Below are 17,280 nucleotides of genomic sequence, written 5' to 3' on the forward strand. Positions count from 1 at the left end.
AGTAGAGCACGTCGGCCGAGCTCTCGGTGTCGACCATGATCCTTCTTACTTGCGCGTTGGCGATCCTGGCCGATATTACGAGTGCATCATCGTGCTCGGGTTGTTCGGATGCCTTGGCCGGGAAAGTGACCGCGGGCTCAGGCCCGCACCCGAGAGCTTCGGCCGGGGCAGCTCGAGCGTACGCCTTTCTTCCGGTCATGGAGTTTCCGCCAAATGCGGGTCCGCCCGCTATCACGTCGATGTGTTGTTCGACGGGGCCCTCCGAGCGCGACGAAAGTTCTTTGTCCTGCCGAAGGTACTGGCCGAGGTGCCCTCTACGAATAAGCTCCTCGATCTACCTTTTCAACTCACGACACTGCTCAATGTCATGCCCATTCTGCCGGTGGAAACGGTAGTACTTTGACCGGTCTGCAAGTTCTCATGGGCTCCTCATCAGCTGGGGATCTTTAAGTAGTCCCTTCTCCCTTATGTGGAGAAATATCTTTGTTTGGGACGAACCCAAGGTGGGGAGAGGGGGCCTTGGTGTCCGTGGGTCAGATCTGTCCAACCTGCGCCGTGGTGCAGCGAATTGTTGCTGTCGGGGTGGCTCTGGCCTGGCCCTCTTGTGCTCCTCACGCCTCTCGGCCATCCACGTTTCTGCGGCGATGAACTAGCTTGCCCGCTGAAGCATCTCCGGTACCGCGGTGGGGGGTCGCTCGACAAGAGACCAAAAGAACCGGGAAGGTCGCAGGCCTATCATGAATGCCTGCATTAACAGAGAGGGGTGAGCGTCCGTCAGCCCCTGAATTTGCATCGTAAAGCGGCTCAAAAAATGGGAGAGGGGCTTGTCCTCTCTTTGGTTGAGTCCGAGGAGCAACGCCACGGACGACTTTGGTCGAGCGTAGGCTAGGAAGTTGAGCTCGAAGTCTCTGGCGAGCTGGTCAAAGGAGGTGATGGTCCCGGTCTTCAGGCCGTTGTACCATGCGCGGGCTGGCCCCCTCAAAGTCGTTGGGAACGCCCTGCACATCAAGGCGTCAGAAGTCCCATATAGCGCCATCTGGGCGCGGAAAGCGGCTACGTGGTCGGTCGGGTCAGTGGCGCCGTCATAGGCGTCCAGCGAAGGGAGCCGGAAGTGCGGTGGAATCATTTGATCTTGTATTTCGGGTGCGAACGGGGACCCTTGGTGTCCGTTCGCCCCGAGCTCTCCCTTTGACCTACGAACCTCCTGCTGTACTTCGTCGAGCCTTTGACTAACAAGGCGCAGCTGGGCTCGCAGGGCGTTCGTTGAGTCCACAGATAGCGCCTCGGGTTCCGGGCGAGTCACCGTATTTTTCGCCCCTCGGTTACCGAGTTGGGCTGATCCATTTCGAGGCTGCGTGGGGAGCTCGGGAAGTGGTGCATGAATCCGAGTGGGGGGCTCCCGCTGTTGCAAAGGCTGAGTCATATGCGGGGGCGTCGGTTGGGAGACGAGCGGGACGATAGTTTGCACCATGCCTATCAGAGCTCGAACTTGATGAGCGAGGTCGTGAAAGGCTTCGAGCGACACAGGCGACGGGCCGGCGGGGGCACCATCGGGCGACGATAAGCCCGGGTCGTTGAACAACCGCCAGTAGCGCTCCGATGTTGTAGCGGAGCGTTCGCCTCGGGGTTCATCACGCGGGGGATGTTCTTCCGGGGTGCTGACTGGATGCAACCCCACAACCACGGGTTCGTCAAAGTGGATCTGCTGATCGCTCGACATTCGGGCCCTTCCTCTAGCGCCAAATCTGTTAGTGTAAACAACTATATGCCATGGCATCGGGGCCAACACGGCCTGGTTCGGGTCTGAATGGGCGGGGATCTTGCACAGCGCTCCTCAAGCCCGCCGGGGAGGCCGGGTGCGGTATCCGATCAGGACGGTGTAATCGTCCCTTCTGGGCTGGAACTCCTCGCCTGCGCATCCGGAGGGGACCTCTGGCTTCGCACTTGCACAAAGGTCGGGCCGAGGCGTTCGTCCCGACCCCTCCGACGATCAAGTTAGCCGATGCGGAGTGGAGTTTGTTGTCTATTTTCTTTGTCTTTTCCAAACGCCCCCGCGCCCCCCCCCCCCGCGTATAGGACTCGGGGGTATTTATAGGAAAGTTTAGTGTTACCTGATGATCCTGCCCGCAGGAGCAGGATCGTACCTCTGATGGCGTCTGACATTGCTGTTGGCATTGCGTGAAGAACCGAACTGCCGCAGGGCATGGGCGTGCCTCGGTCGTCGCTCTCCTCTGCCTCGGCCAAACATGTTGGGTCAGACAACGATGAAGTCGTTGTCTGAGAGCAGGTGATGTCAGCGCACATCGCGTCGGCATTATTGTCTTCTTTGGGCAGAGTGTCGTCCAAGCGTGGCTGACGTCGTGGCGCGTCATGTCGCCGTTATTACCCTCATCAGTGGGTTGGATTTCGCAAATTAGTAAAATAATCTTAGGAAGATAAATTGAGCAAACAAGTCAGGAAGTAAAAGCATTCAAAGTTCAGCTGATGCAAGAAGACACAAACAAAGGCAATCTGCTTGCAAAGATAAGTAGTAATGGCTACAAAGCTCTCTGGTCATGAGTAGAGCATGTTCACAGAGTCCCCACTCTCCTGATACATATGCCTTTTATTACTGTAATTCCAACTTCTAATACAAATTAAACTAGGAACCTGATGCCAAAGAGGTACTGAACATATCACAGAGAAAGTAGATTATGTCGCTGCAGAATGGAAAGGGCCGACACGAAGGAGAGGACGAGATACAGCACACATTACCTAAAAACCAGATTACATGGACAACAGATGAATCGAAGGAGCCAATCCTTAAACTTGAATGCCGATTCTTTGAGCAACCTGCAAAAGTAAGTCGAGTAATCAGACACCAAGCAGCAGTCGGAGCAAACAATAGTTTAGTTGAATCGATAAGCAAAGTGTAGTTATAATTCTTTTTCTACTGCAACTTTTTCGTCAAAAGGTAACAGCTTAAACACAATAACCATTTCAAACCATTTCCCAATTTAATGCCTCGTGAATTTTCAGCGGCCTTACCCATGTACATTGATATTTTTTGTATTCAGTCAATATAACTGCAATTTATGCACACAACAGTAACCAATTATCTTCCATACATCGACAATGAAACTCCCAAGGTTTATGCATGTCATGATTTAATGATTAATTATACCTCATTGAAAGAGTGAACATCACTGCCCCATAACCATGCATCACAGCCTGCATCCCTAGCTCCCCATATGTCGTTCCTGCGATCATCACCCACATGAACTGCTTCCTCGGGTTTTACACCCAGCAACTCACATGCTTTAAGAAAGATAGTCGGGTTTGGCTTCTCAGCTGCTACCTGTTATAGCAATACTACACTTATAAGAAACTAGATAGAACTGGCATTGACACTGTTGTGGTAGCAACATTTAGAGCAAAATAGATGAGGCCCAGAGGACCACGGGTTATCCGAATTGGTAATGTTCAAGCCTCCAAGGCAGGAATACACTGCCTCCGAGTTATAAAATCCTTGTCCTAAAAGAACTTTTAGGAGTTTGCAATGACCACCCACAATCAGCCAAATTTCCATAAATAACAGAAAAGGCAGTTTTGTACCTCAGCAGACACTGCAACAGCATCGAACCAATGATCACACTTCAAAGCCTGCAAAAGAGGCCGTAAGCGGGTATCAAAGTTTGAGACTATAGCTGTTTTCACTCCAGCCTTTCTTAAAGCTCTGAAAGCATTTCCAGCATCAGGGTCACAGATATGCCAAGCCTGACAAACAAAATGATAACAAACATTAATTTCACTAAGCATCATACTAATATGTAGTGATCATAATGACATCCAATCGATTAATCAATCATACCTTCTCAGTTGTATAATATTTATAGAGTTCTTCAAAGTACTCCAAATTAGAACAGCCTGTAGAAGAGCTAACTATGTGTTGCCAAAAAGGCCTCCCATCATCCACATACCTGATAACAGGCACATAAAAAAGATGGACTTCAGAATCATGCACGGAAGACTTAAACGCAATACAGAAATAGGGAACAAGAGCATCTTTTCAATAGATGCATGCTTGATGAAGTTTGAGAATATCTTAAAACAGGTAAATAGGTAGTAAGATCATTTGGCATTACAACGTTATAATGGTCACAAAAAATGATGAGGAAAAAAAAAATCAGCATGTTCAGAAGCAGATTCGGATGTGTTAAACAGAGGAAAAGAAAGATCATCAGCTAAGTGAAGGTCACTAACTGCAACCATGTCTTTGGAAATCTTGCCAGTCTTGCATGTTGCAAGATTTAGATTTCTACCACAGGTTTGCCTACTTTAATGAGTTCTTAAACATAAGTACCAAAAAAATATATTTCTCGAATAAAATTTTTATCTTATCATGGTTCCTCGAATAACCTGGTATTTCTTTTGTGAAAAATGTCATGCTCTCTCAGATTAAACATGAAACTTGGGAGATATTTGACAATGCAAGATTAGTAGAAAGATCAAGGCGCTATAAGAAACCCTTATGTTTAAATTCTGAGGTGAACAGGTCGAAGTAGATATTAGAAAGCAAATATGAAGAAACACAGAAGAAGAATAAGATCCTCTCAGATCCAAACGGAGGTGGTTCCTCGATCAGGATTAGAGATGAAATTCATAACAAATCCATGCAAATTTGACCCGCAAAACAAGAACATCAAAGGATTTATCATGGGAAGACAAACCTCAGCCTTGATCTGCCCCAGGGTTGCTCATAGGCCCATCGATACCGATTCAGTATCTCATTTTCAGAATACTTCACCCCGTATTTCTCCCCGATCTGTCTGTATATCTGAAACAAAGCAAAGAGGTGGATAAAGATGAAGGCCATTGCAAGTAAAACAGAACAATCTGTCTGTCGTTTCCATATAGAACTAAAGCACAATGAAACAGAGTTCCAAATCCAAATCCCAACAAAACAAGATCATATATCAATTAAAAAAGGGAACTTTTGGAAGTTTATGAAGATTTTGTAGTCTCCCTTCCCATGTGGAAGAGAGAAGAGCCAAACCTGAGCCATGGGCTGGGAGGGAGCAACGAGGGTGCCGACGGCGTCCACGAGAAGGGCCTTATGCGTGATCTCCCCGTACAAGGACCTCCGGTACTCGAGGTACTCGATTGCTCCGGCCAAATCCCAGCCTTGGCGGCCGGGTAACCGTCTCAGACCGCCTGGGATCCCGCCCTCCACCTCCACCGCCGCGGCCGCACCCGTGGAGTATTCCTGGCGGCGGCTATCGTCCTTGCGCCCAGAGGAGTGGAGATTCCGGCATGAAGATAAGGAAGTGGGCGAGGGTGCGGCTCCGCCTCGAACCCTCGCGCAAATTGCGACCGCCACCGTGAGGGAACCCTTGGTAGCCCTAGCCATCTTCCCTCCACTCTCCTCCTCCTCCTTCGCCAACAACTTGTTCCCGCCCTCTGCCGCTGTTCTGCACCGCTCTGCTCGTCCTCTCCGCTCTCATCACAAGGAGAGGCCGCTCACTTTCTTCGGTTCAACGGAGAGAGAAAGAAGGGGGGTAGTGTTTTTATGCATACATATCATTCATATTGAAGTAAAACGAATCCTTTTTATTTTCCTTTTTCCCGCTTTTTCTAATTTTACCCAAATAAATTTATCTTCAAATAAATTTACATACATATCATTTATATGTATATCATTTATTTCCTCAAATAAATTTATGTTTTTAATAATACAAAATAATATTCCTCAAACCATAATCAGAGCTTCTTTTGACCCCCCCAAAAAAAAGAAAAGAAAGAAAATAGTGCAAAAAATTCAAAAAAAATGAAGCTAAAAAAACATCAAATGCTAAGAAATTCTAAATAAATTTTAGAATTATAATATATTTAAAGAAAATATTTCTAAAAATACAAGTATCACCACAAAACTCGAACGCCACAAAGATTCACATGCCTTTTTAAGACAGTAATTAAATAATAATAATTCATTATTTTAAATATTAAATTTATCCTTTTTCCCATTGGATGCTCGCTAAATCTAAAGAAATCGTCGAGTTCGTGTGGCTTCATTTTCCAAAAAATTAAAATTAATATTCTTTTAATCTTTTCCTATTAAAGATGGCCATATGCTTTTTTATCTTGCGGTGGATAATATGCGCAATTACGGCAGAAATTATAAATAAATGATTAATTAATCTTTCTAGAGAAAATACTAAAAATATTTTCTTCGCCGAGAAGGGAATCTGCCACGTAGATAAATTAGATATCGACTCACAACGGTACAACGGCGTTAACCGCAGCACATCCAAATAACGTAGATTTCATGCATTAAATCTCCACTTAGTTCTGACGGTTTCCAAAGTCCTCATATCTCATGTAGATTTCAGATGAACGCTTTCGATCTCTTATTGTTTCCGCGCCTCTAATCCGTCGTGATCTAACATCTCGATAATCTCTACAAATCAATCCCTTAGATCTCTCTCTCTCTCTCTCTCTCTCTCTCTCTCTCTCTCCCTCGGTGATTAGCAGCCCTGCGTTGATTCCATGCTTCAGATAACTGTCGGAGTGGGGCCGGTGGAACGGGCGCCACTCACCATTCCGTGGCCTCCAACGAAGCGCCGGTCGATGTACGCTTGTTCGCAGAATCCAACGCCGCCAACTTGTGGCTACCGTAGAGTCCAGAGGAAGGAGGAGGAGGTAGCGACCGCAACTACAGCTGATTTGTGGTGGCTGTGAGAAGGCGGAGGAGGAGGTCCCAACTCAGGTATCTTTTGCTTGCTCCGTGCTGTTTCTTCTCGCAGCGACGTCTTCTCGGGGACCGGAGAGTTGCAGTCGAATGTGTGGAGTAGAAACCGAGCCTTTTGATGCCGCCACTTGGCTTGGATTTGTGGTGGAAGGCTTTTGTTTATGGATGCCCACAGCAGGTGGGAAGATTGACAGCGAGAGGGAACGAGAGAGAGAGAGAGAGAGTCTTTGTTCGTATCGTCTCCGTTGTGCCATTCGATAATGACATCCCCATGGAAGAATGATCTACATCGGTAAAATGCTGTCCTATCCTCTTCGTCTTTCGATGTACATCAGTAAACTCGACCATCGGAGAGAAGGTCGAGTTTGAATCCGTTTATGTTTCCCTTGGTTTGAAGGGCCGACATGGAGGCATATCACCACAGCCGATGCATTAGATTCCAGTCATGTTATGTCGCATCAATGTTCTTGTGGACCAATCACTATCATCATCAGCATCCACGGAATTCAACTCATATTACGGTCATAACATGCATCATCCACCACAAATATTGTGTGTTCTCGTTTTGGTATTTGGATCCGCAACAGTGCTTATTTCTTGTTAGGGAAAAGTCATCTCCTAAAGGCTTAATTCGATAGTAATCTTCAACACTTTACTTATCATTACTTTAAAAGCCTCTGCCACATGAGTCATTAGATCTTTAAAGAATCTTGGCTATCCTCAACAAAATCTTTCGTCTTCGCTTATTTCTGATCTCGATTTGGTGTTTTGAATCGACCATCACAGGCGGATTCCGTCAGATTTTTGGTGCCACCAAGTTATCGTAGGATCCTTCTGGAAACACAACTCACATCCAACGGGCAAAACTTACCTCGTCAACATCTTTCATTTAATTATTTGACCAAAAACAATTTAAGATAGAGGTTGAAGACGCATTCACTTACTATAAGATACGTGCGGGAGTTGGATTCGACTATACGTAGATGCGTTGACATATTCCCAGCTTTATCAGTGCGTGTGGAGTTGACAAACTTGCATCCTCGGTCGCCGCTGACCACCGACCCACTTGGATCCCAAAGCTGACCGGTCCAAGTCATCCACCCACCAACTCATCCCCATAAAACCCACCAACGGCGACGCTGCAACCGCGCACAGATCCGTAATGGCCAGAGCATTCCTGACCTGCTTCAGCCACAGCTCCCGCGACCTCGTCAAGCTGGTCCTCTGGGGCGGCGACACCAGGCTCTTGCCGGAGACGCTGCACGCCGGCGAGCTCATGATCCGCTTCCCGGGCCGCATCGTCTGCCACGCAAACTCCTTCTATATCGGCCTCCCCCTCCCGGTTCTCTCCGCCGACGACGAGCTCCTCCCCGGCCAGACCTACTTCCTCCTCCCCCTCGACCGGTTCCGGCCCAACCAGGCTCTGACGGCCGCGACGCTGGCGTCGCTGTCTCCGTCGCCGACGAAGGTGTCGCTGGCCGGGGACGGGCAGTGTCCGTTCGCGTACGTGAAGGGCGGGGACGGGAGGAAGCTCATCAAGGTGGCCCCGGAGTTCATAGCCAGGGTCATCTCCTCGGGCGAAGATGGGAGAAAGAGCGGCGCCGGCGATGGTGGGACGTTATGTAGCACGCCCGAGTTGCAGAAGCACTACGCACAGCTCGTGGGGCGCAGGGGGCGGCCGTGGTCGCCGGCGCTGGAGACGATATCGGAGAGCAAGAGTAGGAGACCATCCAAAGTTAGGTTATCGCCAGCGAGGCTGTTGAGATTCGAGAAGAGATCGAGCTAAGCTTCCGTTTCACTCCTCTGCGAGTCGCAGTGGAGATTAGAAGGACAGCGAGCACACAAATTACAATGACTTCGAATTGTGAATGTAAAATATCAGAGAAAAGACCGTAAATTATGTGTACGAGCAAATGGATCGAGTTGTGCTTTGCATGCGTTGTGGTGCGTACATATTTTGAGCTCGTGGCGGCGTTGCGGTGGTTGGAGCTGTGGTGTACTTGGCATTCGAAGTTACAGAGACGAGAATGGGAGACCGAGTCATATGGTCATACAAGCTTAGCTGGCTATACTTCGTTGGCGTTAACAAGATGCTGTGTTGACTATGATCATCGCAAAAGAGGCCTATGGAGATGCTTCTACGAGCTGTTTACAGCGTCATCCAAACCCATAGTTCACCAAGTTTTATGTTGACCTTAAATGACTTCATCAATGATTCTTAGTGGCAGTTGCCATAATTGACTCGGAACATAGAATTAGTAGAAAAATCGTATAGACATATTCTCATTATTGATATTATGATCAAAATATATAAAATAATTATTACTAGAAACATGACTTCCTAGTAGACTCAACCATGTAATCGACCCTAAATTGTTCCAGCTTATATTTATTGTATATATCACGTGATATATTCAGCTTGTTCATATACTACACAGAATAAGCTTCTCACATCAGAAGATGGTCTAGTCACTCATAAATTAGTGAAGCCAAAATAAATCCATAAACAAATGTCAAAATCCACGATATTAAAATTTAGAAGCATTTTTAACAATAATGTGGCAAATTTTATGAGCTAATACTTCTACAAAATGATCAGATAGCGGATAACAAACTCAAGTCTGAAACAAATAAAGGCTCCTAGAATTGGAATACCGCAAATGCATATTGCTCATTCCTCGTCATCCTCGTCACCGTCGCCACCGGCTGCCTTCTTTGCTGCAGCCTTTTGATTCTTTCTCTTCACCCTCCCGGGGCGCCCACCACCAAATGGACTTGTGAGAGAGAAGTCGATGTGCTTTGCAGAGTCCACCCTCACCATGAACGACGGGATGTTAACCACTTGCCTCCCGACTCTGCAAGGATGGTCGAGAGAGGTGCATAGACCAGTAAGTTAATTGCAGAAACAATAGGAGAAGGCAAGTCTAGAAACCAGCCTCTAACATTGCAGATGGTGCCTTTGACCACTTTGAGATTAAACCCTAACATCAAAGAATTGGACAAAAGGGCAAATCACAATGTCCATTAACACTCATCCAGTGCGCTGGCTGTCATTCAAATTAGAAGGTTCGATCAACTTCCAGATTTCCGAGCATCTCCATCTTACCATACAGCATACATCAATACAACACATTCATCCACTGGACCAGCTACCCTCTGCAAACCTTCAGAAATCCCCCTCTATCCTATATTTTCCTTGAAAGACATCTGAATAAACCTAAAGCAGGATGACATCAAGTTGATACTCATGAGACTTTGTCAATATTTTGCTGAGGCTTCTAAACTCTAAATTGTACAACACATCTTAACAATGGGCATGACTTGAACAGAGATGACGGTAAGACATGCATAAACTAACATCAAGAAATTATAATATTCTTCCGTGTTGCAACACAACATCAGCATTCAATTTTAATTTTTTAGGCATACTATATAAATCGATACCACAATTTCATGATTACACAAACTGCCCTTTATATGTTTCTAGGCAATCCGTCTCTTGCTTAAATTTTCTTGCAAGGCATTGGGCATCAACACAATGATGTCAAGTTGATAGTCGTGACTCCAAACGTTATCAATTTTCTGCTAAACCTTCCAAACTTTTGCTTCGACTTGACAGTTTAACTAGGGACATGTTTGCACAACAATGATGATGACACTTTCACGGACTACCTCATGAATCCATAGTATTCATCGACATCATTACACAAAGCACCACTACAGCTTTGGTTCTTTAGTCCACCAATGATTAACTAGCATCTAATCCATGGTGAACAAGGGACTAGGGAGAACCTATAATTGTCAGCCAATTGGGTCTCAGGTTAATTATAAACTTCTTTTCTCACTCATAAGAACAGAATAGATGCTAATGCGACAATTTCTGACTAGCAACAATCAAACTAAATAGATATAAAGATGACAAAATAAGTATCGTAACGTGCTGCAGGAAAGCATACCACAGGAGTCCTAAAGTTCCAACACTCACAACCGGAGAACAAGCAATCTGTGTCAAAAAGCCTATTTTGGCGGTTATGATTCGAATTGGTCCTCAAACAATATTGCTATAGGGCTATTAAACTTAAGCACCACTAAAGGGAGTTTAGGCAAGCTGGTAAAAGACAGACATACATACATCTAGATGATGCAGTGTCTATTAGTGACTGCATAGATCCCATCTCACATGACTGCTAATAACAACTACAAGTTTTTTGTAACATGCCCAAATATCTCATCAAACGCAATACGATTAATTTAATCCAGCATTCCGAAGACAACATATTGTTGGTTATCGGCAAGCATAGGTCAATATAATCATGTTAAAAAAAAATCATGAATCATGATAGGTCATAGACAGACCAGCAAATATGTATGGAAATGGTTTTGGTTACTGCCTCAAATAACGTATATACCTGATGTGGCGCTGCCTGATCAGGACTCTGGCATGGTGGATGGACTTCGCCATCCCCGACTTGAAGACAAGAGTCTGCAGACGGCGCTCCAGGAAGTTCTCTACTGTGAGAGCCAGGACGTAATCGAGCTTGTTCTGGCCTTCCTCGAGCAGCCCATAGCGGTTCATCCGGCGGAGGAGGGCCTCTCCCTCAAAAATCCGACGAGGGTTCTTCTCGTCGAGCGTGAGAAGATCCCTTGCAGCATTACGAATTCGGCTCAGCGCGTACTGGACCCTCCAGAGCTCCCGCTTGCAGCGGAGCCCATACTCACCCACCAGCTTCAGCTCCGCATCGAGCCGCTCCTTCTCGTAGGGACGACGGGGCTTCTTAAAAGTCTTCCCATCTGCAAAGACCCCAATTTAGCCAGGGTTAGCAGATCCAATTCATAATCACGCTACCATAATAAGAATTGTACATCGTAAAATCCAAATCAATTTTGAGAAAAGAAACGAACTCAGGGTGGCAATAATCATCAGGTAAACCATAAACCCTAGAAAGAATTGCATCCATTTGAGGACCGAACAACAAGAAAGTTAAGGATCGATAAATTTTTCGAAGATCAAGGGACTCCAGGGCGAAAAAGGACAAGTACGACATACAATTCCTGTAGAAACTGACGTGAACCATGGTTGGTTCCCCTCCAGAGCCGCCTCTGGCGCTCGATCGATTCAAAGATATCCGGAGGGAGGCGGCGATGGCCCTTATATGTAAAATTCCACAACCCTAACCCTAAGCGCGGGACGACACATACGGGTCTCTGATCCGCAACCGCTCGTTTCGGGTTTTGGGCCTTTTGGGCCTGCGAGCTGAATATTTGCATCTAAGCCCTCGAACTATTTATATTCTCAAATACGGTACACCAAAGACGATGCTTGCGTACTTCAAATATCTACTCACATACACATCAGTCCTTTTTATTTTCACTATATATATATATATATATATATATATATATATATATATATATATATATATATATATATATATATATATATATATATATATATATATATATATATATATATATATATATATATATATATATATATGTTGAATCTCGGATTTTGATGATATAATCAATTGATGGGTTAATTGATCTAATCCATATTATTGAGTTAAGTGTGTAGGATTAACTACGATAACCAGAAAACATAAAGCAAGGATACTGGAGTCAAGTTCGATGGACGTTTAAGAGTCCGAAGAATCGTCGGAGATGCTGCCGGAACCAACCGAGAAGAAATCGGGAACCTGTCGGAATTTTCGGAAGTTCGCCGAAGAGATTATCGGAGGTTCACGGAGATCACCGAGAAGGCTCGGCTACTCGTTAAAGTCATCACAAGTTCGGGAGCTTGATGGGAGTCCGTCGGAAGAAGTTTGTCGGAAAGCTCGCCGGAACAAGACTCGACGTTCGCGGTAGAAAACTTGCTTAGGATGTGTTTTGTTATGTAGTTCACTTGTAATTAGGATTAAGATTAAGAGATAATCCTATGTCTTGGTTAGGGGCCAACTGGGCCCAAAGACAGATTTGGTTTGGGCTAAAATCAAGCCAAATCAGCGAACCGGAGAGCCAGGCGATGGCACCGCCTGGCTGGGTGGTGACACCGCCCAGCACCCGAGAGCTGGGCGGTTGCACCGTCCAGCACCCGAGCGCTGGGCGGTGGCACCGCTTGGCTGGGCGGTGGCACCGCCAGCATCGGGAACCTAAGAGAATTCAAATTTTTGGAGCCCAAATTTGAATCCTCTTGAGGCCTTAAATACCCCTCAAGTCTCAGCTGAGAACACAACTCTTTAAGCAGCAAGTGATTGAGAGAAAAGTCTTAGAAGAGTCTTTGCCTTTCTTGTTTTCAATTTGCTAGAGAGTTCTCCTCCTTCTTTCTTGCTGAAAATTTGTAAGAGGTTGAACTGCTTGTAAAAGGTTGTAAGAGGGGTATTTGCCCTTCCATTTCAAGAGATTTGCTAGTGGAAGGTGGGAGCCTCATCGAAGAGGGGCCTCGCAAGTGGATGTAGGTCATTTGACCGAACCACTCTAAAATCGACGTAATCTCTGGTTTGTATTTCATTATTGCTAGTTACATTACTGCAAACCTTCTTACATGCTTTAGTTCCTTATTACCTTTGCTGCGCAACTTTAAGAATACGCTTTCAAGTTAAGCTTTTCAAGTTCCGTTCTTATCGTACGAAAGATTTTTCTAAAACCGAGTTTTAATCCGCTGCACTAATTCACCCCCCCCCCCCTCTTAGTGCCGCTCCGATCCTAACAAGTGGTATCAGAGCAAGGTTATCTCTCATATTTGGTTTAATACCCAAGATATATGGCTTACTCCGGTATGCAAGAGGGCCATTCTATTGCACAACCACCTTTGTTTAATGGGTCGGATTACACATATTGGAAGACTCGCATGAGGATCTTCCTCATTTCTATGGACTTTGAGCTTTGGTCTATTGTCGAGAATGAATTTCAAAAATCTTCTCTTCCGATGAGCGAATGGAATGAATCGGAGAAGAAGGTTTTTGCTTTAAATGCAAAGGCTATGAATGTCTTGTTTTGTGCTTTAGACAAAAACGAATTTAATCGTGTTTCAATGTGTGATTCGGCTTTTGATATTTGGAGAACTCTTGAGGTCACTCATGAAGGCACTAGCCGAGTGAAAGAGTCCAAAATCAACATCCTTGTGCACTCTTACGAACTTTTCCGAATGAAACCAAGTGAGTCCATCGGAGACATATACACCCGGTTTACGGATGTCATCAATGGACTCAAAGCTCTTGGTAAAGATTTTACTAACTTTGAACTAGTAACTAAAATCTTAAGATCCCTCCCTAAAAGTTGGGATCCAAAAGTTACGGCCATTCAAGAGGCCAAAGACCTTAAAGCATTTCCTCTTGAAGAACTCATTGAGTCTCTAATGACCTACGAAATGACATGTCAAGCTCATGACGAGCTCGAGAAACCCCCTTCCAAATAACAGGAAGGATATGACACTCAAATCACAAGAAGACCACTTGAAAGGAACATCAAGTGATGAGGACAGTGACAATGTCATTGCACTTTTGACTCAAAAATTTAAAAAATATTTAAGAAAGAACAAATTTAAAAATAATATAAAAAAATAAATTTGAACAAAAGAAGGACCAAGTGATTTGCTATGAATGCAAAAAACTGGGACACTACAAGAACGATTGTCCTCAAGCCAAAAAGAGAACATCAAAGAAGAAGGCGCTCAAGGCAACATGGGATGATTCAAGCGCGTCCGAAGAAGAGGAGTCCAACACCGAGCAAGTTGCTCATTACGCGCTAATGGCTTTAGGAGAAGAGGTATGTGATTTATTTAATGAAGATTTATCTTTTGAAGAACTCTCTATCGCTTTTCATGAATTATTTGATGAATGTAGAACTGTTAGCAAGAAGTTAAGTATCTTAAAGAAAGAGCATGCTTTGCTACAAGATAAGGTTGATAGTCTTCAAACTCCTCCATGCTTTAAGTGTGAGCATTTAGAAGCAATAAAAAATGAAAATTTGCTTAAGGAAACCAGGATTAGATATGATCCTTGCACACAAGGGTCTTCAAATGAAAAAATGATAAGGTTGATAGTCTTCAAATGAAAAAAAAGTTTAAGGTTGGTAGTAAAGGATTAGATATGATCCTTGCACACAAGGGTCACATCGCAAATAGAAATGGAATTGGATTTGTAAAAGGATTACATCAAAATCCTACCACTTTCATAAAAGGACCTACATTACATGTTTCCTCTTATATGAAATGCAACTTCTGTTGCAAATCCGGACATATTGCCTACAAATGTCCATTTAGGAAAATTAGTTCACAAAAATTAATATGGGTTCCTAAATGAACTATAAAGGATTCAATAATAAATAACAAAGTTAGTGGGCCAATTTTTGAGGCACCCAAAATCAAATGGGTACCTAAGAATCATCCTCTTTTGTAGACAAACCCACAAGCTAGGAGCAAGAGATAGTATCTCGATAGTGGATGCTCAAGACATATGATTGGAGATCCATCTCATTTCTCTATGCTCACTAGCAAAGAAGAAGGGTACGTCACCTTCGGAGACAACAACAAAGGCAAAATCATTGGCAAGGGAACTATTGGTAACAAATTTAGTTTTTCCATTGATGATGTTTTACTGATTGATGGATTGAAACATAATCTCTTGAGTATTAGTCAACTATGCGATAAAGGTTATATCGTTAGATTTGAATCAAATATGTGCATTATTGAAAAACCAAATCATAACATGACTATGATTGCTTTAAAACAAAATAATGTCTATACAATCAATCTTGATGAACTAAGTAATGAAATGTGTTTCTCCGCCGTAAATGATGATGCTTGGCTTTGGCATAGGAGATTAGGTCATGCAAGCATGAAAACAATATCTAAAATCTCATCTCAAGAATTAGTACGAGAGATTCCGAATATGAAGTTTATTAAGGATAAGGTATGCGATGCATGTCAACTAGGTAAACAAATAAAAACAAGCTTCAAACAAAAAAATCAAATTAGCACCACTAGACCATTACAATTGATCCATTTGGACTTATTTGGACCAATTGATACAACAAGTCTAGGTGGAAGCAAATATGCTTTTGTGATTGTGGATGACTACTCTAGATACACTTGGACCTATTTCTTAGCTCACAAAAGTGATTGCTTCAAGTGTTTCTCTAAATTTTGTAAACTCACTCAAAACGAAAAAGGCTTCATGATTTCATCAATTCGGAGTGATCACGGTGGTGAATTCCAAAACCGTGACTTTCAAAATTTTTACGAAGTTAATGGGTACAATCACAACTTCTCAACTCCAAGAAATCATCAACAAAATAGAGTAGTTAAAAGGAAAAATAGAAACCTATAAGAAATGGCAAGAACTATGTTAAATGAACATAGTTTACCCAAATATTTTTGGGCCGAAGCCGTAAATACAGCTTGTTACATCATCAATAGGGTCCTAATAAGACCATCTCTATCAAAAACTCCCTATGAATTATGGAATAACAAAAAACCAAATATTTCTTATTTTAAAGTTTTTGGTTGTAAATGCTTCATTTTAAATGAAAAGGATGCCCTAGGTAAATTTGATGCTAAATCCGATGAAGGCATTTTTCTTAGTTACTCCTCCGTTTCTAAGGCCTTTCGTGTCTTTAACAAAAGGACCTTAGTAATCGAAGAGTCTATTCATGTAGTTTTTAATGAAATTTCTGATTTAAAGAAAAATGATTTTGATGATGATCTTGGTTTTGATAATCTGAATTTAAACGAACCCCCTCCTCAAAATAGTCATTTAAATGCATCTTCTTCCGAAATTTCTTTACCCAAAGAATGGAAGTATGTAGATGCTCATCCAAAGGAGCTAATTATAGGAGATACAACAAAAGGGGTTCAAACTCGTTCTTCTTTCAAGAATTTTTGTGCTAACGCCGCTTTCCTTTCTCAAATTGAATCTAAATGCATTGACGAAGCCTTAAAAGATGATTTTTGGGTCATTGCAATGCAAGAAGAATTGAACCAATTTGAGAGGAATGAGGTATGGAAGCTTGTTCCTAGACCAAGTGACCACTTAGTCATAGGTACTAAGTGGGTCTTTAGAAACAAGCAAGACGAAAATGGTATCGTGGTTAGAAACAAGGCTAGATTAGTGGCCAAAGGTTTCAACCAAGAAGAAGGTATCGATTACGAAGAAACCTTTGCTCCCGTGGCTCGATTAGAAGCCATAAGGATGCTCCTTGCCTATGCTAGTAGTAATAATTTTAAACTATTTCAAATGGATGTCAAAAGCGCTTTCTTGAATGGTTTTATTTCCGAAGAAGTATATGTCGAACAACCTCCCGGATTTGAAAATTCTCTTCTCCCTAATCATGTATTCAAATTAACTAAAGCACTTTATGGCTTGAAACAAGCTCCTAGAGCTTGGTATGAAAGGCTTAGTTCATTTCTTATTTTAAATAATTTTACCAAAGGCAAGGTTGATACTACATTGTTTATTAAACATTTTGAAAATAATTTTCTTATTGTGCAAATTTATGTTGACAATATTATTTTTGGCTCTTCGGATGAATCACTATGTGAATCATTTGCCAAATGT

The 17,280-nt window shown here is 43.5% G+C and overlaps 3 protein-coding genes across 3 annotated transcripts; 1 reads left to right on the forward strand and 2 right to left on the reverse strand.

Moving 5' to 3' along the window:
- Positions 1–2,495: 2,495 nt before the first annotated feature.
- On the reverse strand, positions 2,496–5,532 carry LOC135631678 (uncharacterized). Its single transcript, XM_065139436.1, has 6 exons — positions 5,036–5,532; positions 4,710–4,816; positions 3,851–3,959; positions 3,595–3,756; positions 3,164–3,337; positions 2,496–2,832 (listed from the first exon to the last, which is right to left on the reverse strand). Exons 1-6 carry the CDS (start codon positions 5,387–5,389, stop codon positions 2,803–2,805), a joined length of 936 nt encoding a protein of 311 aa, XP_064995508.1. The 5' UTR covers positions 5,390–5,532; the 3' UTR covers positions 2,496–2,802.
- A 2,357-nt stretch (positions 5,533–7,889) lies between these two features.
- Positions 7,890–8,644, forward strand: LOC135630832 (uncharacterized). The gene has a single exon (XM_065138063.1). It carries the CDS (start codon positions 7,890–7,892, stop codon positions 8,511–8,513), a length of 624 nt encoding a protein of 207 aa, XP_064994135.1. The 3' UTR covers positions 8,514–8,644.
- A 594-nt stretch (positions 8,645–9,238) lies between these two features.
- LOC135630831 (small ribosomal subunit protein uS4y-like) lies at positions 9,239–11,932 on the reverse strand. Its single transcript, XM_065138062.1, has 3 exons — positions 11,775–11,932; positions 11,137–11,518; positions 9,239–9,582 (listed from the first exon to the last, which is right to left on the reverse strand). The coding sequence occupies exons 1-3, from the start codon at positions 11,800–11,802 to the stop codon at positions 9,399–9,401; spliced, it is 594 nt and encodes a 197-aa protein (XP_064994134.1). The 5' UTR covers positions 11,803–11,932; the 3' UTR covers positions 9,239–9,398.
- Positions 11,933–17,280: the final 5,348 nt, after the last annotated feature.

This window comes from Musa acuminata, chromosome BXJ3-2 (genome assembly GCF_036884655.1).
Source record: "Musa acuminata AAA Group cultivar baxijiao chromosome BXJ3-2, Cavendish_Baxijiao_AAA, whole genome shotgun sequence".
Lineage (NCBI taxonomy): Eukaryota > Viridiplantae > Streptophyta > Magnoliopsida > Zingiberales > Musaceae > Musa > Musa acuminata.